We start from the raw sequence: 25,683 nt of genomic DNA, 5'->3' as shown, positions 1-25,683 counted from the left end.
TACAGTTTGTATGTTTTTCTTATTTATTCAAAAGCTAAGGGATGACAAAAAGGGTTAAAATGTTTTATGCCACCTATTTATTACATGAACAAATACTTAATCCAAAGGGACTCGTTTTACAAGCCCCTCTGTCCAAAAACCACACACAAATTAATTTTTATACACAAATGTTTATTTCTCAAATAAACTTCCCCTTTAAACACAAGGAATGAAATCTAAATCTTCATAAAGATGAATCCAAAATGAAATCCCTCCAGTACATTGTAATCACTGTTTTCTTGGTCACTACTGGCTTTAACTGTTTAACATCAAAAAACAAGGACATATTTAAAAAAATCATGCTACTGGATTCCTAGCTCTGCCTCTGACCAGCTCTATACTGATCTCCGATATTTTAAAATTTTACATCATCAAATCTGAAGCATTTAATTGAAGAACAGCTGTGCATTAAACACAAACAACTGAACAAGAAGATTATAAGATGTAATCAAGTTCATAACGAATATAGGTGTTCTTCTCATCGTTATAGATTCTTGGGTAATGTGCTATCAGAGCATCCTGTGATCCGATGTAGATCGAATTATAAATCTTCCAATAAACATCTCTGACTTTCCTGGCAGGGTGAAACAAACCCTAGAAAACAGAACAGAACAAAATTTATTAAAAGCTTAAGGTCTAAATGTCTGTTATTGATTTTAATCAAGTTTTGCACAATAGGCATTTAAAAAAGCAATTATAGCAACTAACACCACTTATAACAAAGAAGGTACACTAAATGTGTCATTCCAAATTTCTGTGACTATCTAAACTAGCAAGTAGTAACAAAGTATTATTTAGAGACAAATCTTCTTATCTTTTTTTCTGCAGGGAGAAATTCCAACGAATATATTTCTAGTTATGTATTCTTCTTTTAAAATAAAAATGAAAACCTGCTGCAGTATATTTGGTTGGAACTGAGTCTTATCTTTGGCTCTGCTAATTGTTATTTGTGCAGAGCGTGCTAGATAGGAATACATGAGATAAACTATTATTAAACCTAAAAAAATGAGCAGAATGTGAAAGCTCTAGAAAAAAGTTCTATACAATAAGAACATACAAGTATTTGTAAAAAAAACCAAACTGTGCAAGAGACTTCTTTCACCTTCCTACTGATGTCAGTATCTTTATGCTGAGATCCCCCACATAAAAAAAACCCACAGTGAAATTCCATATCTGCAAATAATTAATCAAATGCTGTCACATCTTCTCTACATTGACCTGCGTTACATTCATCCTTGCTTCCCACCTGTTATGTGAGTTTAGATTCTATAGTCAACGCACCAAGAACTGCTATGTGCAATTACAGAGAAAAGGAGCCTTCAGATTTTACTGCCACATACACATTTACAGAAGCTGAACTGACTAGTGTTGATATAATGGTATAAATTCTGATCAAAGCACTGTTTTCTAGTGCTTCACTCTTACACAGTTCTAACTGTTTTTCTTAGCTAATGACAAATAATGTTCATTTAATATTACACCTATCCTGTCACGTATCTCACTTTTTACTTGTTCTCATAACTCCTTGCACTATTAATTTATTCCCCAGTCATTAGTCAGTGTCCTCCAAACCTGCGAGATGCTTCCATTTTACAGGTCAGAGTGCCAGGCTCTTTTAGCCAATTTATAGTCTAAGTTACCTGCTAGTTCTATGCAAGTTCCTCAGTGTAATCAGCTATCTCACTATACCAAAATCTCTGTTCATTGCATATTTCAATTACTGAAGTTCTTGGTACAGAATGCCATGTTTAAAGAATAGTTTAAAGAGACAAAGCGCCACACTGTTTTCCTTTGCTGGAAATCTTCAGTTGACTTTTTTGTCTCCTGGAAAGAAGTCCTGCCTGATAATTGCTGTCTCTGCTATCCCAGCATACACAAGGACATACCTGTAAACAATACTGCAACATTCTGCAGGGACCAATAGCAACTCTGAGGCCCTCCAGAGCCCCCATAACTGCCTGAATAACATGCGGAGAGGTTTCAAACACATTAGGCCATACATAATTTAACAAATGATTAAGAGAATCTTCACAGCCAAACCCATAGACACCAAGAGACATATGTTGCACCACAGCACTGGCTGTTTGTCTGTGTACAAGGTCCCTGGAAAGAGAAAAATGGTCTGTTAATACATTAGAAGCAACATGAGTGGGCAAGCATAATATTCCTTTTCAATAAAACTTTTTTTTGAAAGCACTAATATACCCTTTTAACCCATATTTACTGACAGCAAGAGGCAGAGTAACAAAAATCAGAAGACTGAAAAAAGACGGAATTTTCTGACAAATTACTGCACTCTAATTCCACAGCAAAAGTACTAACAGACATTATCAAAAGCAGTTTGAACATAAGAAGTCTTGACTCACTTAAAATGTTTGTATCATTTTAATCTTCAAAAGTATTAGTAAAATAGAAGTATACAATCTGAATTATTTGCAGACAATTGCTTCCAAATTATGCTGGTCACTTAACTTCTTTAGCAAACAAGAACAATATGCATATTTGCTATCGTTAGACCCAGCTATATATACTTAAAATACATGACTATGGCTAACTGTACCCTAGATAGAAAGAAGTGCACTCACCTGTCCATTAAAGCATCTTCAAGCAATGGCGTAACAGCATAAATGTAATCTTTTCCCATCTCTCCAATATATTCAAACAGGAAAGAAAGAGATTTTAACACACCATTCTGGACGTTCAGTTCTGGAACTCGGTATTCATTCATGAGTGCAGGCAGCACTGTGAAAGGTGAGCATGTTTCAGCTACAATAGCAATTGCTACTGTAGTACATACTCTGTTCTGCCTTTCCTGTACTTTTAAGTTATTTAGCAGTGTAGCCAATACATCGTGAGGTCTGGAAGAGATAACATGTGCATCCATGTCAATAGATTCAGTGAAGATTTGGATAAAATTAGTTGAGTTTCAAACAGCAAGTGACAGAAAAGCATGGCTTAGCCCTTAAAAAAAAGATTAAGTAACTGGGAAACAACATAAATCATGAAACTGCACAACAGCTTAAGCAACTGCATGATCTTATTTTTATAACCAACATTTTTTACTTTCTCTAGACATAGCTTTTTTCCTGCCTTTTGTTCTGCCTCTTGTAAACTCTGGAGGTTAGCAGTAGCCTCCCCACTATTACTCTGATCCCACAGGTAATTGCAAACTTGTATAAAATCATGCTCATTGACAGGCTAGGCAATATCCCGTATAGTTAAGTGCAGTTACAGCATTCCTTGGTTGCTTGCTGTATCTGCATTAAGTCAGTAATCGGTCACTTATTTAAGAATATGCATAAAGATGGGAATTGTGCTTCATCCTATGCGTTGCTGACTTGCAGTATCACCTTAGTGGCAAAAAATCCTTTGCAAATCAATAAAAGTATTGATCTAGGGAAAAATAGAAGAGAGATTGAGTATTTAAAGGAGAATTCATGAAAGAATACAGAGTGGGTCTGAAAGCATATCAATATCAAAATTCATGAGACAAACAGCTCTTATTACCAAACTAGACTCTAACTTTGCTAGTCTACAAATTTAGTCCAGAATTGCAGCACACTACATTAATGAAAAATAGGTGACTGTATTCTCCTTCTACAAAATTAGTAAAACCAAGTCCACATATCTAATATATTTATGTGTAGAGAAGTTTGAATATTTCTCACTAGAAAACTCACAATCATCACTATGTTAGGTAACTGTGTATAGAAGTGGATAAGCATTAAACCAACTTACCCAATAGCTTTCGCAATATAACCAAAAGTGTTCACTGTGGCTCTTCGGATAGCTTTCTTGTGAGCTTTTAGTAATTCAAGCAGTTCAAAGCAGATCCTCATCCATTCTCTTGCAGAAACATATTCTGCACCTCTGAAAAAGAATAAAGTGGGTTACCTCTTCAGTGATGTTGGAAGTTTTTAAATAAAACTACATAAATTGCAGCATCTATTCATTTGCTATAAACAGAGGGATACTGCTTAAGCAATTTCCTGAACTAGGTATCTGTTAACATTAGGCCTTCACTGGTTAACAGTGTACTAAAAAAATTTTATATTTTGTGCATTCGAAGTTTGCATAAGTGGACAACATACTACTTACAAAGTGTTTGCAAAATAATATAATCACAATATGTTCAGCAGAGTATCTGCTAAATATCTCATGTTAAGCTTTACGCACAACTTAAGAAATATCAACAGATAAGACAATAAATACCCAAATTCCAAACATGATACTCAACTTCAGCTTTTGCTACAATAATTGCCCACACAGAGGATCAAATATTTTATCATTAGGCAGCTTACCGGTCTGCAATGCGCCCAACAAGATCAATACAATTTTCCTGTACTTTCTCATGTCTGTTCTTCAAAATAGGTGTAAGCCGTGGCAGCAGATCTTTGATTGGCGGTGTCATCTTGTGCATGCCTATTGAATTTAAAGAGGCATATTTAGTTTTAAAATGCCTTTTCTTTTCGCTCTTGAACAGGAACGTATTCAATACACAAACGTACCTATAACATTCACAATAGCCTTAAGTGCTCCGAGTATGCTGCCCAGTACTTCAGGATATTCTTCACCCAGGTACTCGTACAACACAACACCCAAGTGTCCCATCAGTTTTTCCTACAACCAAGTAAAAAGATTTAGAAGTTGGTTGGTCTTTTTTTCCCCTCTCACTACTATAACATATTGTGCTGGTTTGGGCTGGGATAGAGTTTTCTTCATAGCAGCCAATATGGGGCTATGTTTTGGATTTGTGCTGAAAACAGTGTTGATAACACAGATGTTTTCGTTACTGCTGAGCAGTGCTTACACAAAACCAAGGTCTTTTCTGCTTCTCACCTCACCAGCAAGTAGGTTGGGGGGGCACAAGAAGTTGGGAGGGGACACAGCTGGGACAGCTGACCCCAACTGACCAAAGGGATATCCCACACCATATGACATGCTCAGCATATAAAGCTGGGGGAAGAAAAGGGAAAGGGGGGGATGTTTGGAGTGATGGCATTTGTCTTCCCAAGTACGCATTACACGTGGTGGAGCCCTGCTTTCCTGGAGATGGCTGAACACCTCCCTGCCCATGGGCAGTGGTGACTTAATTCCTTAGTTTGCTTTGCTTGCATGCGCGGCTTTTGCTTTACCTGTTAAACTGCCTTTATCTCAACCCACAAGTTTTCTCACTTTTACTCTTCTGATTCTCTCCCCCATCCCAATGCAGGGGAGAGTGAGCTAGTGGCTGTGTAGTGCTTCATTGCCAGCTAGGGTTAAACCACGACATAGACAACAGCGAATTTGGTAGGAGAATTCAATACAATACCTCTTGACAAGTCTTCATGACAACTGCAGTACGAGAGATCAGGTCAGCAGCCTGCTGCCTAACTTTAGCTGATTTGTTGTTCAAACGCCACAAAACTGTACCACAGATTTGTGGCAAGTAGGGTTTAACTCTTTTGCCTAGAGCATTAACCACTGTGCCAAAACCATTCAGCATCACAGAATCCTGAGTGTAAAAACAAAAGGAAAATCAGACCAACAGCAACACCACATTTTAATTAAACTTGACATCTAAAACTGCTATTAAAATGCTAACATTCCAGAGCTTGTTTCTGGGTTTCATTGATCAGAGCGCTGACACCCAAAAAAGGATTCTAAAAATCTAACTTAGAAGCATACAGCTCTGTATAACTAACAGTGAGCTAGCTTACAATTAAAGTGAACCAAATACTAAACACGCTTGGCCATACCTCTGTGGTCTGTTCCTGAAAGGCGTACAAGATACCATCAATAAGTTGTTCTTCCAGTTTATGATCAATGTCTGCTGCCCCCAGATTTCCCATTATCTTCTCAATTGTCTCCATGACCATTTTTCTGTACTGCTCAGCCTCATCTTTCAGATCATCCACAATTCTAGAAATAATTTCTGCTGCTCCAACTTTATTTGCCAGCTCCACAGTTGTATCAACCAACTGAAATACACAAATGTTAAGTAAGCAAGCATTGTTAAAATCCACTTCCTACATCTTGAAAATAAATTTCCCTAGTCTGACAAGACACAGCATCATGCATGTTAAGCCCACTATAAACAACTGTTCTGACCTTCATAAATATTCCAATGTTTTGAACACCACAAATGGGGTGAACTACTCCACCTTACAACTGATACAGACTCATATTCACAAACGTAAAATGTCTTGATAGCCTCCTAAGAACCTGTGAATCTTCTAGCTATGCAACTTCTAAATCACTAGTCCAAACAAAATTCAGTTTCAGGACACAAAAGACAAAATTAAGCATCTAGCCTGAATGAACACTCTAACGTGAATTTTGTTCTACTGTAAATAACTTTCCAACTAAAAAAACCAAAATACCTGTCTGTAATTTCTTCTGTCCAATGCCATTCTGTGCTGCCAGAAGTGTTTGAAAAAAGGTGGCAAGATTTCTGTTTTAATGTAGTTTGCTTCAACACCATCGGTACCACAACACTGCTTTACCACCTGACAGGAAATAAAAATTCAACCATTTTAATTCTGCGTAGGGTTTGGGGTTTTGGGGTGGGGTTCTTTTTGGTTTGGGGTTTTTTAGTGTTTTAAGAAAAGGAAAGACATACATATTCAATATTAATGCAAAACAATCATTCTGACATACCTTCAACACAATCTTTTTCATCTCTTCATCAGGAGACTGGAACTCTCTGATAAGGATTAGCATGACTTCTCTGGTATAATAGTTTGCATATTCAGCATCCATGAGTGGAATCAGGTAACCAATAGCCTTCAAAAAGGCAGCCAAACCCTATTTAAACGCAGAAATATGTCTCTAATGAGTTATAGAAGATATACATCCATTTCAGTTCAAACTAAAGAAAGTATCTTATATATATATACCTTTCCTCTGTGTTGACGTATACCCTTCCATAAAGGCTTCAGAACAGAATCAAATGACTCAATACCATAGGGAGTAGCTGCCTCAGCCAAAGCAGCAATAGCCAAAGCACTGATGGTGCGAACTTTCTGCTGCTCATCCACCAGACCTGCAAGAGAATAATATTTAGTGCCTCTTCTTGTACCTCCTGTGACTTAAGCTCAAAACAGCAAATAGAGGGGCAGTATAAAAGGGATTAGCTTATTTTCAGGAAAACTGAACCACTAATCCTCTTTCAGAGTCAGTTGAACCATTTCTGAGGCTCAAAAGAACACACAAAACAAGGACTTTACTACCACTGTGCCTCACTGGGATATGAAAAAATTTCCAAATATGAAGTGAATAAAAAAATCTTGCCTGGGAAAATAGAACTCACCATGTTCAATAATCTCAACCAAGCTCCTGAGATGAGGCAAGATGGCACAACCCATAAGAATAGCAATCTGCTGTACAATCTTGATGCCAGTATGCCTAGCCTGCCACGATTTTTTGCTTTTACAGACAGCTTTCAAGAAGGGTAACAGTGAAGGAATGCCCAAAGCAGAGGCAACGACAGCAAAGGCCCGAGCTGTTGTATTTCGGACATATTCATCCATATTATCAATATCAGGTCGCATTGTGGAGATCATTGTTGCCAAACCAGCAGCCTGAAGGAAAAACATACAGAAGATACCAACTGGATTTATGAACAGCACAGTTAATCCTTCTGCCATGCCTATAAACATGCAACTATATGTAAGCTTACTCAGTTCCTTAATGAAGGATGGAACTTTACCTTAGCCAAGTTTGAAATAATTTCTCTGCCTTCCACTCTAGCATAGTAGTCTTCATCAATCAGCAGTGGTTCAATGACAACAAGAATCTGAAAAAGATGAACAAATTAATATTTCCTTTTGGTAATACTTTTAGTAGTATTTCTGGCCCTACTAGATTCCATGAAACAGCGATGATTCCATGGATCCAAGCTTAAAGCTTTATGATGACCGGAAAAACTTTAAATTTATTATGTTCTTTTTACAGCTATTTGTCTCTAAAGGACCTGGCTCAGAGACACTATCTAGATCAGATAAGATCCCCTTCCCACCCCCAAGTGTGCATATATCATTTTTACATCATGCCTTAATACTATAAATCCCACACTTCGATCAAATTACAAGAACTGAGAATTTTGGCTTAAGAAGAAATATGGAAGTCAATTATGTTAAAAAACCATGGTACCATCCTCTTCTGAGATGCAAATAAAATATACACTTCTCCCAGCAATGACCAGAAAAAAGCAAATCGAAGATGAAATAGTAAACTGCAATACACCTTGTGTACATATGGTCGGACCAAGTCATCCAGTTTGTAAAGAATTCTGTCGATGACTTTGACAAGCAAGTGACGCTCCTGATCTTCGAGAGTTGGCGACATCAGCAGAGGCAGAATCTGATTAAACAACGGCCCTGCTCCAAATTCCCGAGCTTTATCAGTAATTTGTCGCAATGCAGCCTAAACAAAACCAAAGAGCCTATCAGTTAAACTAAGGAAACAACACTGAACAATTACAAAACAGGTAGATATTAACCAAGTTAAAATGTAATTCACTAATCATGGGCTTCAAAATACTTGCTCCTACCACTGCAAAACTCTGCTTCAAACAATTTTATACTGACATAAAATTTAAGAACAAATGTGTTAAGAGAAACACTCTGATGTTAGCTCCCAGATGTTCAATTTTCAAGAAAAGCATGCTCCTGGTCTAATAATAAGAATGGCTCCATTTGAAAATTAGCTTATACAGCACTTACTTGCCTCTAGGCAGCTTGGTGCTATGGTCAGTTTAAAGCAACACTGTGCAGAAAAGACTGCTAACGTTGCATAATGTGTAAGGCTGAAACTTAACTAGGAGCTACACTGCTAATTTAAGTGTAAGAGGCAAAATCCAGAAAATTTCGAAGCCCTGTAAGCAAAACACACTATAAATCCAGTTTGTCATAATTGTTAAAAAAAAAATATTATATAAGCCATGTACTATTTAGTGACTGACATTACTGTACAAAGAGCAGCAACACTAGATTACATCGAATGACAAACAAAAAGCCATGCAGATACAGAAGAGGAAGAAAGCACTAAACAGATATCAAAGCTTAGGAGATTATCTTAAAGAGAATCCCACAGACAACTGAAACTAAACCTAAAAACAAATGCAGATTTTTGAAAAATGGAATTACATAAATGCATCTGAAAATTCATCTTACCTTTCTCATGGGAGGTGTGCCATTCTTTATTTTCAGAAGTAATTTCATTATTTTTCTCTCCTTCTGTTCTTCAGGACTCAAAGTTGATTCATCAACATCAACCTACAAGTAATTCCAAACAAACAAGCAAGCATTGCTACATATTCAAAAGAAATCAGGAAATTTTAATCAGCATGAGTGAAGTCTCATTTACCAGCAGTTTATCGAAGTATTGGATATCATCTGGTTTTAGGAATGGAAGATTGCCAGATGGTTGGTCATTAACACTCTTCATAGTTCGGTCTTCTGTCTGCATGTGGAATCCAGTCATACCACCCAAAGGTGTTGGAGTTGCTGTAAGCTTACGTGCTGGAGTGCGAATAGGTACATAACCAGCTGGTGGGGGAAGAACCTACAGAAGAACGAACAAAATTTATCTTATCACAACAGATACAAAAAGAGGAAGGCATCAAATACAAAACATTACTAAACTTAATATATTCCATTTTATTTGTTTGGGGATTTGTGTAAGTGTTATTGCATACATTAGAGCTCATGTTCACAGCAATACCAAGAAAATTCACCATGACAGTTTGTATTCATGCTTATCCTGTATTGATGATACTTCAGAAGAAAGTTCACTTCCACTACTGAGAGATTGGATAATAAACTTTGAAGTGTCTCTACAAAGCATTAAAACAGTACTTCAGTATCTGCATCAACACAGAGTACTTGCTGACTTTGCATTTGTGACTCTCCCATGTTTTTCTACATCTGGACTTAATATTTTTATCAGCCCATTCAGAGCTCATTTCTGGCCTTGACAGGCATTTCCAACATTGAGAAGCACAACAACAGCTAGCCTTTGAGATCATCTTTAGCTCTCCCTTTCTAATGGATTTACAATAAATCAGTAACCAAATCAAACAAACGTCTACAATCAATACTTACTGTGAAACATTCTACTTCTGGGACAACTTGGTTTAAAAAAAAAAATCAATATGTCCTAGCAGAAAAAAAAACCCAACATCATGGTCTGATGTATTTTAATCCAGATGAATTACCTTATATCCTTCTGGAAACATAGCATCTAATTCTTCATCAGAAAGTGGTCTGTTTCTTTCATCAATTTCCCTTTCCCAACGCCAAGCCTGCAGCTGTTCAGGAGTCATGCTCATGATATGACCTATATTAAAATTAAAAAAATTAAAAAAAAAGTAAAAAAAAAAAAGGATTTAAAAAAATATTTTGTATGCAGAAGATGACTTGTTTACTTAACCTTTAAGTGCTCTCAAACCAAAGTTTCCATAGCACTTGAAATCTGTAGCCAGTAAGATATCAAACTTTTAGAGAGCTTTTTATCAATTTTTAACAACTAAATTAAACAGGAACAGACACCTTAATCTCGATTCCCCCTCCAGAACTAAGTTGCTGTAGGCATTAAAAATGGCAAACTGAGCCTATACTGACTGCTTTCATACAGGCAGGAGAACATGTTAGGCAGAAGTCTATTTCAAAATACAATATAAAGGTAAGTGCTTCATTTCGACAGAAGAAAGTGATGCCTTTAGAAAATGGACTGGGCTTACCTGGTGTAGGAGTTGCCATGTTCATAGCTGGTGTACCAATGGGTGTTTTGCCAGGCGTCAGAACAGGAGTGCTGCCACCCATCTGGCTAGCAGGTGTTTCATCCCATCGGGACTTTCTCTTACTTGCTCCTGGAGTTGGTGTCTCACCAATGGAGTCACCACCTCTATCTGTACGAGGCGTCTCAGCCCATCCACTGCCATGTCCCGGAGTATCTAAGGAAAAACAAAACAATTTTTGCAGAAAGCTGAACAGTATATACTCAAACTATAGTATCAACAGCCAAACCCATGTTCAGTATCTCATCCTCATGTCTACACAAATCAACAAGTATCATATAAACAAACACACTATACAAAAAGCAAAGACTAGTTTGGTGAATATTGAAAAAAACACAGGCATTACACTAAAAACATCCAACAGAGAACTTCATTTTACAAAAAAAGCATGTCATCTTCATGCTGAATCTTAGCATAAATAGGTAAAATTCTAAAAAATACAAAAGAATTCAGATATTCTAGAAATTGGACAAAGTATTGGACAAATACTCCACATATTCCCTTGGTAAAAGCATTAAGGAACAACAGTGTTTCACTGTTCCCTGACACATGAGCCCAATTCAAATTAGGCAGGTGAGAAAATGCTTCCAAAACTTGTTTTAATGCTAACCCCTTCAAAGAAAATTAAACAGTTCAAAACTAACGCACACAAACATATCACAAAAAGCAATTCAACATAACTCTGTTACTACGTCCTTTACACATTAAAATCCCAACCTGCAGCCATCACTAGATGTACCACAAAACTTTGATTCAATTTTTGAGCCGAGGTGCTTTCACAGATGTGAGTTAAGCTTACAGGCAGAACTCAAAGCTACAAACTCAGACAAAAACATCACTTCACATCAACCACTAGATGTCAGAATATAATTACTTCTTACCTGACTTCTGAACCTACTCTTGACTTAATGTGAAAAACTCCTATATATTTAACCATTCAAAATTTATTATGTGCTTTCCAGTTCACCATAAATACCTCTTTCTGTTTTAGGTGTTTCATCCCATCTATTTTTACGTGCACTGGAAGTGGCACCTCCATGGCCTGGTGTTGCATGACCGGGCGTGTCCCGTCCGGGTGTTGCAGCTCCTGCTGGTGTGTGACTGGGAGTCGGATCCCATATTTTTGAGCCTGGGGTGGCACCAGGTGTTTCACTACCCTTTGCACGGCCTGGAGTTTCATCCCATCGCAGAGATGGTGTATGTCCAGGTGTCTATACAAGACAAAACCAAAAGTATTAATCTCTCTCTTACTGTACAGTAAAAGATGGCTTGTTACTCTTTTTTAGTAGAGTAAGAAACTTCTGAAATTCAAGAGGATTAGCATTAATAATGTCTTCTTTAGATAAGCTGATGAACACTAGGATTATTACCTCCGCTTGATCCCAACTGGATAATTTTTTAGGTGTAGCACCAGGAGTCTGATCAGCTGTCTGATCCCAACGCCGTTTGCGTTTTGAAGGTGGCTGAGATGCAGCTCCATTGACGACTTTAAGCTCTCCAGCTTTAGCTTTTTCAGCTAGTTGTTGCCTAATTTCCCTCTATTCAAGGGCACAAAAAGACAAACATAAGAAACAGATTTTTTTTTTTTTCAGAAAGCCTCTTCAGATTGTACCTCTAAAAGAGATTTTTCAGCTGTATCATATCTTTTTATGCTATTTTTTGAGATTTTGCTCAAATAACACGCAATTAGCTACTGTTTAATTTCAAGTTCATTCACTTTTCAAATTCTTCTATACTGACAGAGCAGCTATGTGTTTGGAGGGGCTGTTTTTAAATTGATTTCTTATAAAGGCCACTATTCCAACAAATGCAAACGCATGAAGAATTTTGAGTGCTATCAGCTTCTGTCACCTATATGTATGCCTTAAAATCATTACACATCTGTTTCAAACAAGTTCCACTTCAGTAAATTGAAGGTGGAGGAGTTACAAAATGTGTTCATTTGAGTTACATCCCACGACATAAAAAAGCCATGAAATTCTTATTTAAAATTCTGAGATGACACTGTTAAAACAGCACACTAACCCAGACTGTTTTTCACTTATCAATGGATCCATAAACAGCAAGATTGTCAAAATTATGAACTAATTCCTCAATTAAGGTAAGTCAAGTACGGTAAATGAATGTAAATCTACAGAGGTCACTGGAACTACAAGATCTTGCTCCAATTAACAAGATGGCACTGTAGGTATTACACAAGAAATTTGATTATATTACCAATATCTTCTTACCTATTAAAATGAATTTTTAATAGCCATGAATAAAGCATGTACTTTTACATTTTTCCTTTTTTTTTTTTTTTTTTTAATATTTAAAACAAAATGTCAACCTCACACCAGTTCTCAGTACTGCAACATCTGTTAAGTGCTTCAACAAAAGCCTTTTAAAACCTCCCTGGATACCTTTACACAGAGCTCACAAAAACAAACATCTCTGACACTGAATATCCTTCAGTGACTGTTAGTTTTTGTCTCTCATCCTCTGAAAGAAAATAAACAAAAAGTTCAAGCACTATAAAAAAATCCAGATTAAAGTATATTGAGACTATTTCTCCCTCCATTGTTTATGTATTGTATAGAACAGATGTTTTTCAAAACTTGCATCTTTAAATTCTACTGACTTTCAACATGCAAAGAACAGGATTTTCCAAAGAAAAGGACTTTTAAGTCAAGACAAAAAGACAACAATTTCCATTCCCACTTTTTTAACATGCTTTCAAAGGCTGTAAAACAACACTAAGTTCAAGTGGAAAACCCTCCCCTCCACACACCTCTTCTTTTGTTAAATGCTGTTCACGCATAACATCCATGTATGTTCTGGCATTCATTTTAGGATCCGGTGTCTTCCCTCCTGTGGAAAAGAACAGCAACAGGAATGGAGCACAATGAGTACAGGATAAGCAGAAACTATTGACTTTTTCTATTGTCCTGCTCTAATATTATATTATTCCATGATCATTTAATTTTACTTTTTGATTGAAAATTTTAAAAATTACATGTATCTTACGTTTATTCAGTTTGCTGATCAATTTAACCTGTTTGAACACAAACATAACTACTGCAGTTTCAAACAAATATTTTAAAGCCGATATAAATGATAAAATGACAACAGAGTTAAGAGTCTTCAGAAGTGATGGGTTCCTGGGTTGCTAATCCGGAATACGTACACTTTCGTGCCTTTGTCTCCATCAGCAGTTCTGACTTCAAGCAGCAGAATAGAAGCCTAGAAAATTATCTCTTTACCATTAGTAACACTTTGGAAAGATATTTATATTCAAAACATTACCTTGTGTAAGCTGTTAAATCCTAGATGTTATCTGACTATAAATAACTATTGCATACCTAAGTAATGTTTAAAATGTTTTATCATAAAGACCCATTTATAAGTTTGACAAATCTGGACACGTCTCCCAGATCTTCTAGTGTCATATTGTAAAAGGGCTTCATTTAAAAAAAAAAAAAAACAAAAAACAAAACAAAAAACCCCAGAGAACTGTTTGATGACACTTTCCCCCTCTTCTCTTCTCAAGGTACAATTGTGATTGGGAGCTGAATGCAATACAGTACATATACCACCACAATGATACTCACAGGTAATGGGTTTTGTATACCATATGTTGTTTTATGATGTGTATCTTGCGTTAATTAAACTTTTAAATACTTTACAAGAAGCCCAACTTTATAAAAATGAGACTTGTCAAGAAAAACACTTTTCTTTAAGAAAAATGTACAGATTTGCTATACAAGTGGTATAGCATTATAATTTAGGGAAAAAAAATAAACTTCTTAAACATTTCTATGCTGAAGATCACTGCCCAATTGGCTGTGTCATTCTGACACTAGCTTTGATAGGACTTTCCTTTGGAATACTTTTTCACCATAATCTACACAGGATGTGTTGAACTGCACCCTTAAGAATGCAGACAGGACTGGCATATAGCAGTACTGCTGTAGGAAAGAAATTAAGGACAGTTAGTATGGGCCTGTGAATTCTGACAATACATGTTTATATCAATTACAATTAAGCAAGTAAAATAATTAATATCCCTATTAATTCATGCAGGCTGAAATTCTCATTTGTAAAACCTGCAAAATAGCTACTAATTTTAAGCCAACAGGCACCTTATTGCCACATGTGAAACTCACTCACCTGAAGAAAGTTTCTGTCAGACCCACTAACACCCCTTTTCCTGACTTGCATTCTAAAATTATCAGAACAGACTTGAACTATTAACAGTATCAAAGTCTTATATATGCTTTTGTTTCTTTTAGCTATACCACCTAAGTTTACATAGGATGGTAAGAATTAGGTGCTCTACTTTGAGAACTAGCATTTCAAAAGCAGTAACCCTGTAAATCTATGACTTGGAATGAAAACTTTCAAGGTACTGAAAGAATTTGAGCACTCAATACACAAGTTGTTCAAAGTATAATGCACAACCCAAAACAAAATGAAAAGAGAAACCTTTAACCCTTTGTGTTTCTATGGCAATGGCTCATTATTTTCTTGTCCTTCTACCTGGAAAGAAAACTCGTATTATAAAGATGAAGAATATGGCATCTAGGTTTTCAACCAAATCTCTATGAAAAGGGGATGTTTAAAACAAAACTAAGTTTATAAGCATGCCAACAGAAATCAAAGGGCTAAAGACAAAGACAACAAATTTCATAAAGGGTATAGAAAAGTCAAAATAAATTACCATCTGCAAATGGATCAAGACGCTCAGGGGAAATTATCATCATCCGCCTGTGCTTTTTGTACTCATCTTCCCGATCTGCAATCTTTTGAGGACGGTGTTCTGCAAAAGGATCATACTAAAAACCGAAAAAATCTTGTTAGTCACATATGTACAAAGAACAATACGAAAAGTGTCTGGTGACCATAAGCCTGTATTCATTTTCAGTATTACTAAAAAGGCCTACTTTATTTTTAATCTCAACTATGCAGGAATGTCAAAACACTACGCTAATATAAATTTTACTTCTGTAAGTGGAATTTTGTTTAACACAGAATTTCTTATTAAATAACTTCTGACAAAAATTTGCTATTTTGAGAAGTTTATTCACTTGTTACCAAAGCATTTCATGCTGTCAACCTTTCCCCTTCTTTTTTCCAGGGTGACTTAATGCTACTTCATATGCTTTTAAATTGCACAGAAAAATACTCCAGGAATATAAAACCTAAGTGATAGCATTTCTTTACAAAAATAGAAGCATACAGGACATTAAGTTTTCCAGTTATTTTCATTTTTGTGGTATCTGACCTATCAAAAAGATTTTTTTAATAGTTTAGTGCAGATGCCCACATTGCCTTTACATTCAGAAGCATCAATTTTTATCACCCTGTGGAATTCTAAACTAAAGCAGTAACAAGCTTACAGCAAAATAAAAATACCATGGCGCTTTACATACGTCTCGTGTTTCCAGAAGGTGAGACCTGGTCTCAAAAAATTTTAACACTTCTTTCCCCTAATACCTACAACAGTATTTTATTGTGCCTTCAGTTAAGATGTACCTGTTCAGTAGACTGTGGTATGTCATTAAGCAATGCCACTGGAGCATGGTACCCTGGCTTCTTCTGGCCAAGCAAACTTGTAGAAGGGTAGTCATCATCATCCTGTCAGTAAAAAGACATGGCAAATTTGTTATGTTGATATTATATTTAGATAAAATAATGTCAAATTAACATACTGTGGTCATAGAAAATATGAAAATGGACAACTAGAATAGTTAATTAATAATAATTAATAGCTTTTTCATATAGCTTGTTTTATTACTCCCAAACTGCTGCATCAGATAAACCTACCCACAGCACTAAAAAGATAACTTTTTCTCTACAAGACTCAAGTATTCTGCATTATGCTACATTTAATCAAGTATGCTGTCTACGCTAGTTATACAAAAAGTCTGTATTTCATATTAGGGCTATTGATACTGTTCCCTAGCTGGCATATGAAAACTGGTGCACAGAAATTCAAACAATTTTTTCTTAAAAGCCAGCTAGATACAGAACAAAACTTCAGTAAATAACCCTATAAAAACCCCTCAGAAACAGTGAAAAATTCAGAAATATATTAATATTAATTTACTTATACCTTCTCAAACACAATGGCAACAACAAGTACTCAGAATGTGTAAGATGCTTTTGCAATCTATTTCTTCATATTAGTAGCAAGTTTCTGTGCAACACTTTACAGCAACCCAAAAGAAAAACTGGTCTTAAAACTATGAACTGATTTCAGTGAGACCCTGTAATGGAAATTCTTAAAGGAATTCTTATAAGTCTACAAATGACACATAGTACATCACTAAAAAAAATATCAACTAGTACTAAATTGAACATAACAATCTTCCTTCCTCTTAAAAATATAATCCACTCAATGTAATATGCTGCTGCCTATGTATTCATGGTCAGAACTGTACTTTCTGACTGCTCCTGCAATTGAAAATGTGGTCAAACATTTAACATTAGAAATTAACAGAAAGTAATCTTACAAGCAGAATACATAAGGAGAACATAATATAGTAAAAAAGCCAATTCTCAAATATTGCTCTGAAATTTAAATTAAGTAGAAATAGAAATCTTAAACTAGTCACTTCAGTTTGTTGGCCCAAGTTTTATTAGATTTTTTTTTTTTTTACCATCATTTTTCATCTTGGTAGCAACAACAGAACAAAGTTAATTATTCCAGTCAAGGCTAACACTGATTAAGTACCAGGCCACAACTTTTTGCCTTCTGCTTGGGCCTACATGACTTTCAAAGCACAATTAATGAAGTACAAGCCAGACTTGGAACTTAAGAGCTTACCGGATAAGACATATTTGGCCCAGTATGGCTTTAATGACAGTAACTGCTTTTACTTTAGCAACTGCTACTAAAAATTACTCAAAATAAATTCCAAAATACTTAGAATGCATGCCCTAAACAAATACATAAAATCACTTACATCTTCCAATTCTGTTGCTGCAATAGAAGTGACATATCCAGCAAACCTGCTGTCACTGCCACCATAAATTTCTTGATCATAATATCCTGTGGAATCAAGACCTACTCCTTGAGCTTCATCAAGAGCAGGCTTTTTTCCTTGAATTTCTCGAATTTGTGCTTCAATATCTAGGGTAAAGACACACACAAAAAAAAAATCAGGTCTTTTTACACATACACACAAAATGTAATACTCGTGTTACTATGTACAGCAAACCGAGTTTTTCACCCAATTTCAAAGATCATCTCTAAAGAAATAAACAAATACAACACATGAAACTATAAAATCATGATGCTTAGAAGCAGCTCTTTCATAAGTTGTAATATTACCCAGCACAGACTACTTCAATTATATGGCCTAAAGCAAACTATTCAAACCCAGTGTTAATGTATCTCATCTTCCAACAGAGATAGCAGAGAAGGTAATTTACACCACAGTAATATTTCTCAACACTACACTAATACAACGGTTTCTCAACGAATGTAATCCTCCCATTAAAAAAAGCCTTTCAAAATGTTATCACCAATTAACAAACCAGTTTTTCTCATTTAAACAGATCTGTTCAAAAGAGCTACTGCATGAGTTGTCAAATCTGAGCACATTTAATATAACAACACTGTATTGCATTATCTAACATATTGCAAAACTGTATTAACTTTTAACAAATTAAAAAGAAACAACCAACCTCTAACATGCCACTGGATACCAAGTTAGCAAAAAAAAAAAAGTTAGGACTACTTTCTTTTCACTCTGGCAGCTCAAATGTAATTTACTCATGACTATTCCTGCCTGCACCACCATCGCTGAAGAGTCTACTATTCTTCTGGATAACAAAAAGTTTACACTTCAAACAGGAAAAACGGGAGCTTTGTCGTTCTTTAACATGTCAGGGTCTGACTCTAATCAACTCTGGTGGCCGTGTTTGACCTTGGAAATTTGGTACTTTCAGAAAGCACATTAACTTGTTAACCCAGAAAACAAGGAACCAAATTAAACCATGCTTTCCTCCAACCGTTGTAATGCAACAAGAAAATAATTTACAGTGATCCAACTGTCTTCAACATATGTAATTCTGATGTAGGTATATTAAGGCACTCCATAAAAATTATTACTGTTTCTATCTGTATTTTATTTGATTCAATAGATTAACACAATTACCCATACAATGTGAATTTCAGTAGATAAAACCATTATCTTCATGGCCAAAAAAAATACCCAAGAGTTGCATTTCATGACTGAAGGAATATCAAGGATCATGCTTGTGCAAGACGGTTGGACTACATGGTCTCAAAGGTCTCAAGGTCTTAAACCTTCACTATTCACTAGTTTTTTACTATTGTTTCTCATCGTTCTCTTTCAGGACAAATACATTTCACAAGGTTTTCCTAAGGAGATATCTTGCAAAAGGCACTATACCACAACATCTGCTAACAAACTTGGCAAGAATTTTTTTTTTTTTTTAAAGGCAAGATCTTTGTCAGCAACATGGACAGTGGGATTGAGTGCACTCTCAGCAAGTTTGCCAATGACACCAAGCTGTGTGGTGCGGTTGACACACAGAAAGGAAGGGATGCCATCAACAGAGACCTTCACAGGCTTGAGAAGTGGGCCCGTGTGAACCTCATGAAGTTCAACAAGGCCAAGTGCGAGGTCCTGCACGTGGGTCGGGGCAATCCCAAGCACAAATACAGGCTGGACGATGAGTGGATTAAGAACAGCCGTACAGAGAAGGACTTGGGAATATTAGTGGATGAAAAACTCCATGAGCCAGCAATATGCACTCACGGCCAAGAAAGCCAACCGTATCCTGGGCTGCATCAAAAGAAATGTGACCAGCAGGTCGAGGGAGGCGATTCTACCTCTCTACTCTGCTCTCACGAGACCGCATCTGGAGTACTGCATTCAGCTCTGGGGCCTACAACATAAGAAGGGCATGGACCTGTTGGAGCGAGTCCCAAGGAGGGCCACGAATGTGATCAGGGGGCTGGAGCACCTCCCCTATGAGGACAGGCTGAGAGACTTGAGGTTGTTCAGCCTGGAGAAGAGAAGGCTCCAAGGAGACCTGTCGTGGTTTAACCCCAGCCAGCAACTAAGCACCATGCAGCCACTCACTCGCTTCCACCCCCCACCCAGTGGGACGGGTGAAAAAAAATCAGGAAAAGAAGTAAAACCCATGGGTTGAGATAAGAACAGTTTAATAGAACAGAAAAGAAGAAACTAATAATGATAATGCTAATAAAGTGACAGCAGTAATAATAAAAGGATTGGAATATACAAATGATGCACAATGCAATTGCTCACCACCCGCTGATCGACACCCAGTTAGTCCCTGAGCAGCGAACCCCCCACCCCCACTCCTCCCAGTTTATACACTACATGTGACATCACGTGGTATGGAATACCCGTTGGCCAGTTTGGGTCAGCTGCCCTGGCTGTGTCCCCTCCCAGCTTCTTGTGCCCCTCCAGCCTTCTTGTTGGCTGGGCATGAGAAGCTGAAAAATCGTTGACTTAGTCTAAACACTACTTGGCAACAACTGAAAACATCAGTGTGTTATCAACATTCTTCTCATACCTAATTCAAAAACATAGCACTGTACCAGCTACTAGGAAGACAATTAACTCTATCCCAGCTGAAACCAGGAAAAGACCTTACAGCAGCCTTCCAGTACTTAAGGGGGCCTACAGGAAAGATGAGGAGGGACTCCTTATCAGGGAGTGTAGTGATAGGATGAGGGGCAATGGCTTTAAACTGGAAGAAGGTAGATTTAGATTAGATGTGAGGAAGAAGTTACTCACTGTGAGGGTGGTGAGGCACTGGCACAGGTTGCCCAGAGAGGTTGTGGATGCCCCCTCCCTGGAAGCGTTCAAGGCCAGGTTGGATGGGGCTTTGAGCAACCTGCTCTAGTGGAAGGTGTCCCTGCCCATGGCAGGGGGGGTGGAACTAGATGACCTTTAAGGTCCCTTCCAACCCAAACCATTCTACGATTCTATGATTATTGCTAATCCAAATCATTTGACACAAGACATAAATGGGAGTGGAATTGGTTTTGGTGATTTTTTTTTTTTTTTTAATGATTGAAAGACTGCAGATCAGAATTGCTTAGTTTAAAAGTTTGAACTGTCAGTCCTGTAAACTTCAAGACTTAAAGTCAAGGCTGGGTCCTTTTCTTATCACAAACTGCCAATAATTAAAAAAAACCAAACCAACCACACTGTAAGCCAAATTATGCCTCCTGTGCAAAGGCATGTTTTCTATAGAGGTAATTGAACATGTAGTTTTACCTGACAAATCTTTGCTATATAGCTATGAGTGAGAATAGCAGGATTAAGTGTTCATGTACTGCCTGCAGGACTGTCAGTTAGAAACACTGACTTCACTTTAAGCACAGGAAACATGACAGCAAATCTGCAATTCCTGCAGTGGTCTAGTGGGGAATAAAAGAAACAGCAGAAGCATGTTCATCAAGAGTTGCATGCACAGAAGACACATCATAGTAACTGATAAGAAGAATCTTGCTCCAGCCAGTTAAGTGCTTCCATCAAACTTTTGCAGATATCTAGAACAGGGTAACTTGGACAGTCACCTCTCCATTGCAGAAACTCATGGAATCTGCCTTGAACTCATGAGAAGCTGAAACCTGACCAAAGCCTTACACTGCTGGCCATGATCACCTGCTGAAACCTACCCCCAAGTACATCTAGCTCCCCATAAAATCTGGCACAGCATAGGGGACTCCAGTGAGTTCAGAACTTGAGACAGGTTGCTCTCCAATACATTACTTCCTGGGGAAGCAGCAGAAATAAACTACTGCCAAATTAGGCATCCCTGTCTTGCCCACAGAGGACTCTGATCATCTTCAGAGGCATACCACACATATCACGTCTACCAGTGTCATCTCAAGGTATTCCATTTTTGTGAAGTCATCCTATAGCATGGTTATGGAACTGATACAACTCAAATACTTTTCTCACAGATTTTTTAGTTATTTCTGTTTCTTCCAAAGAATACATCAAGTTCCTGATTCCTTTTGCAGCCTGGTGCAACACAGCACTGGGGTGAAAGGGAATACCTGAAGCTTCCCTTGCTATGCTAATAGCACCAAGTGCTTTTAGAGTACAATGACATTCTTATTTCTAAAGAGCAGTTACTAGAACAACACACTGCCTTTTTAGTAGCATATTAAGTCCTGATTGCACGTCCACAGCTGTAACCAACTTCAACACAAAAAAGCCTACAGATCTTGCCTACAACGCAAAAGCGTTTCCATCATCTGTCCACTGAATCAACCTGACCATACAGCTCAGCCAAATAAAGCACCAGTAAGTACCGTGCCATGCAGTATGGGCCACAGAGATTTGCTTGTGCATGGCTCCCACCACTACTACCATCAACAGACTCTATTAAAACAATTGTGGGACTTCTGCAGCAAAAGCATTAATACAAAAATATTTTCCCATTAACAGCTCTTAACAACACTGTACATACTAAGGCCTTGTTCTCTTATTTTATTTTTAAAATAGCTATATTTACTGAAGAGGGTACAGATCTCATTTATCATTGGCCTTCTTTAAATTACAATGACTACAACTGTTTGCAAACTAAGGAGCATTCCCACTTTCTTACAGCAAAACCTGCTGAGTTATCTATACCATAAAAGAAAGTCTGCAGAGGGTCTACAGGGTTAACAAGCCCCCATTTATGGCCACCATGATTTTCAACTAATGCCATGCAGTCTCTAAGTGCTAGTTTAAATGAAGCACCCCGAAGAGAACACCCATTTGACATGCCACAAAACCCCTTTAACGAGAAAGTCTAAAAGGTCTGCAGCCAGAGGTAGCCTGATTGCCAGTTTAGAAAGCATCACGTATTTAGCTAGAAAAGACTATTTTGACATTAAAGATGTGTTTACCTTCCTTGATCTAACTGGCACTTTCTTGGAAAAAAAAAACTCACACCCTATTTAACAAAGCACTTAAATACAAATCAAATTAAGAAAGAGTAATCATAAAGCTTAAAAATACATTGTGTAAAGCAAAGTACTTGTTTGATGATTTAGTCGACCAGGACATAAACAGAAACTTCAGTTAAAGACAGAGAAACAGTAAAAGGAGTGGGATAAAAAAAACAAACAAACAAAAAAAAAACGGGGGGGGGAGTGTATAATATCCTACTGATCATTCCTTTTTCTGTATTTTACTCCATTTAATATATTTTGGTATTTTAAAAGAAGTAACTTTAACATGTACAGTTGATTTTAAATAAGCCACAAATGCTGAATATTATTAAAGCCAACATACTTGAACTCAAAGTCACTTAAAATCTAGCTCACAGCCAGATCGTGATAGCCTCTCAAAATATATACTCCATTACCATACATATAGTTCTGCTTGCAACATTTGGAGTGTAGGACATTATTTAGCATGAGGGAAAAAAAAAAAGACAAATCAGACACTGTATTAAAGTAGTATTTTACAGCATAAATAGTTTGTATGTTTTCATGCCTTATCATATTTTTGCACATTTAGTTTGCCCTGTGCAGCTTTATTTCTAGCTACTTTAGTACTCTCATACATGTTAGGTCTCTCTATTACATTTGGAGATCATTTCGTTCCTTTCTGAGCAAGAAAAAAACGATGAAAATTAAAACCTACCTTCAGCAGCATTCAAAACTCAAGCATTTTTTGAGGCTTTATAAGCTGCCACTTAAAACTTTATTTTTCAGCCTAAAACAAAGAGTTCCCCCTTAAGCTATGTAACTGAAACAATCCCAAACTGTTCTGAGACTTCTTTCAAGCTGTGTCTTGAACACATCAATCAACAAGTATTTAACAAACAGTATAAAGATGTGAAAAATCTAAGACAATTTAGTAACAACTCAATTTGGAAAATCAGACAGGAACTGAAAACGCTAAGACAGGATAGAACTCAGAAGAAAAATAATCAAGCTGTTCAGCTAATACCTCCATGTTGAGAAATACAGCATTACATGATCATACCCAGTTATACATAATTTTTTATCAACTACCTACACGCCCCTGCCTTAAAACCTGTCCTGATAAAACACTAATCAAAACACATGCAACTGGAAGCATGTCAATGTTTTCATTAAAGTCAATGGACCACCATTTGCTTCAATAAATAAGCAATTTAAGTTAAAAAACAACAACAATTCTATTTTATTATTAAAAGCTCTTTAGGTAATATGAGAGGCAGAGGGGTGGGTAATACTGTGAAGGGTAATACTCACTTGGGTAATATCTCACACAAGCCTTATGCATGTCACAGCACATAAACAAAAAACAAGACCATTTCTGTAATTCTACAAAAACATTCTAGAACACTAAAAAATAAAAACAAAGTCAATTACAAAAAAAAGCGAGGACAAGAGTTTAAGCTTTTTGTCATCCATAAACTCAAACAGGGTCCGCAGTGTTAAAGACTACATTAACCTCACTTCCACGAGAGATGACGCCTCTCCATTTGAAAAGTTTTTTCAGTGCAAAACTTACCGCCCCCAAAGGTGATGAATACCTGGGTGCCCTGCCTACCTCACAGTGTACAACCACCGTCCAGAGGTAGTTTTTAGTAGTGCAGATGTAAATTAACATAAACACAGATCACGTATCACACACAGAAACATGAGTAAAAACCCAAAAGCAAAGACACAGAAGCAGTGCAACTCTAAAAATTATTCTCCCTTGCCTGAAGATATTTAAGAGCAGGGCAAGACACAGACATTGTCCAAGAAGAAAGCTTTGATTCATGCTATAAAGAGCTGGAAGCGGTAGTGAATACAGCCACATAGCACCTCCGAGAATAACATACTGCCAGTGAAAGCCCTCCCTCATTAAACCGCTCATCTCCTACGTAAACACCCAGCCGGCAGGAAATCTCCGTGCTAAAATGGCAGTTGAAATGCTTGAGACCTCACGCTGTTTTTTCCCCTCCTTCGGGGCATTTTTCTCAGTAAGCACCACGCCGACACGACGCTTAGTAACAGCTCAGGCCATGCTGGCTTTCAGCGGGCAACACCCGTTCACCCTCCCTCTCCGGCCTCCCGTTTACTGCCGACCCAGGCCGAAGGGCTCAGTCAAGAGAACAAACGTGTGGCACTAACACAGTTTCTGATGCGAAACTGAGGCGGCGTACAGCGCGATGTTTACTGAGCGCCCGCCGAGGGCTGGACGCCAGCGCCAGGAGGGGGCCGGGGCCGGGCCCGCGGGGGCGGGGAGGTGCGGGCAGCGATCGGGAGCGGAGGTGAGGCGCGGCCCGCGGGCGGCCTTTCCCGCAAGCGCTGCTCAGCCTCGGCTTCCTGCCGGCAGGCGGGAGCGCGGCAGGGACCCGTGCCCCAGCGGCGGCGCCGGCCCCGCCAGCAAAACCGGAGCTAACCGACACCGTCCCCCCGCGCGGGCCTGGCAACCGCCGGCCGCTCCCCCCACGCGTGCACAGCGAGACCCCCCCCCGCCCACGTCAGGTTTGCCCCCGCCCGCCCCCGCAGCGCCACCCTCCCAGCCGCCGAGCGCGAGGCGGCGGCCCGGGCATGGCGGTGACACAAGCGGAGACGCCATTACAAACAGGCCCGGCCCGGCCCGCCCGCCGCGGGGCGAGCCCGCCCGGCCCCCGCCCGAGGAGCTGGGCCTGACGCTGCCCAGCGTCGCGGAGAAACACAAGAGAAAGACAAAGGCCTAGGGCGCAGCTACGGGGCGGGGGGGGGGGGGGGGCGCTGCGAGTGTTTTTCGGGCTTTTTACCTTCGTGGGTCTTGGCGATCTTCGCCATTTTGTCCAAAGCGAACAACGCCGAGGCGGAACTGGAGCGGCCCCGCCACTTCCGCTACAAGAGAGAAGGCCGGGAACTCACTGCGCAAGCGCGGCTGCGG

General features: G+C 38.2%; 1 protein-coding gene across 4 annotated transcripts; it reads right to left on the bottom strand.

The window, feature by feature from the left end:
• SF3B1 (splicing factor 3b subunit 1) lies at positions 1 to 25,683 on the bottom strand. 4 transcript variants are annotated; one of them, XM_069781826.1, is made up of 25 exons: positions 25,556 to 25,683; positions 17,767 to 17,933; positions 16,334 to 16,435; positions 15,519 to 15,633; positions 13,590 to 13,669; positions 12,190 to 12,357; positions 11,796 to 12,030; positions 10,763 to 10,975; positions 10,238 to 10,359; positions 9,388 to 9,585; positions 9,195 to 9,296; positions 8,266 to 8,445; positions 7,730 to 7,816; positions 7,331 to 7,601; positions 6,918 to 7,063; positions 6,679 to 6,825; positions 6,402 to 6,527; positions 5,778 to 5,999; positions 5,351 to 5,533; positions 4,548 to 4,659; positions 4,341 to 4,461; positions 3,778 to 3,909; positions 2,625 to 2,897; positions 1,926 to 2,142; positions 1 to 633 (listed from the first exon to the last, which is right to left on the bottom strand). In XM_069781826.1, exons 1-25 carry the CDS (start codon positions 25,581 to 25,583, stop codon positions 475 to 477), a joined length of 3,906 nt encoding a protein of 1,301 aa, XP_069637927.1. In that variant the 5' UTR covers positions 25,584 to 25,683; the 3' UTR covers positions 1 to 474. The 4 variants fall into 4 exon arrangements, with proteins under 4 accessions (XP_069637927.1, XP_069637928.1, XP_069637929.1 ...); XM_069781827.1 differs by lacking the exons at positions 16,334 to 16,435; positions 17,767 to 17,933; positions 25,556 to 25,683 and adding an exon at positions 13,986 to 14,041 and having other exon boundaries at positions 15,519 to 15,635; XM_069781828.1 differs by lacking the exons at positions 1 to 633; positions 1,926 to 2,142; positions 2,625 to 2,897; ... (15 more) ...; positions 11,796 to 12,030; positions 12,190 to 12,357 and adding an exon at positions 13,986 to 14,041 and having other exon boundaries at positions 13,593 to 13,669.

The sequence above is a fragment of the Haliaeetus albicilla genome, chromosome 4 (genome assembly GCF_947461875.1).
Source record: "Haliaeetus albicilla chromosome 4, bHalAlb1.1, whole genome shotgun sequence".
Taxonomy (NCBI): Eukaryota; Metazoa; Chordata; class Aves; order Accipitriformes; family Accipitridae; genus Haliaeetus; species Haliaeetus albicilla.
This window is presented reverse-complemented; position numbering and strand designations above follow the sequence as displayed.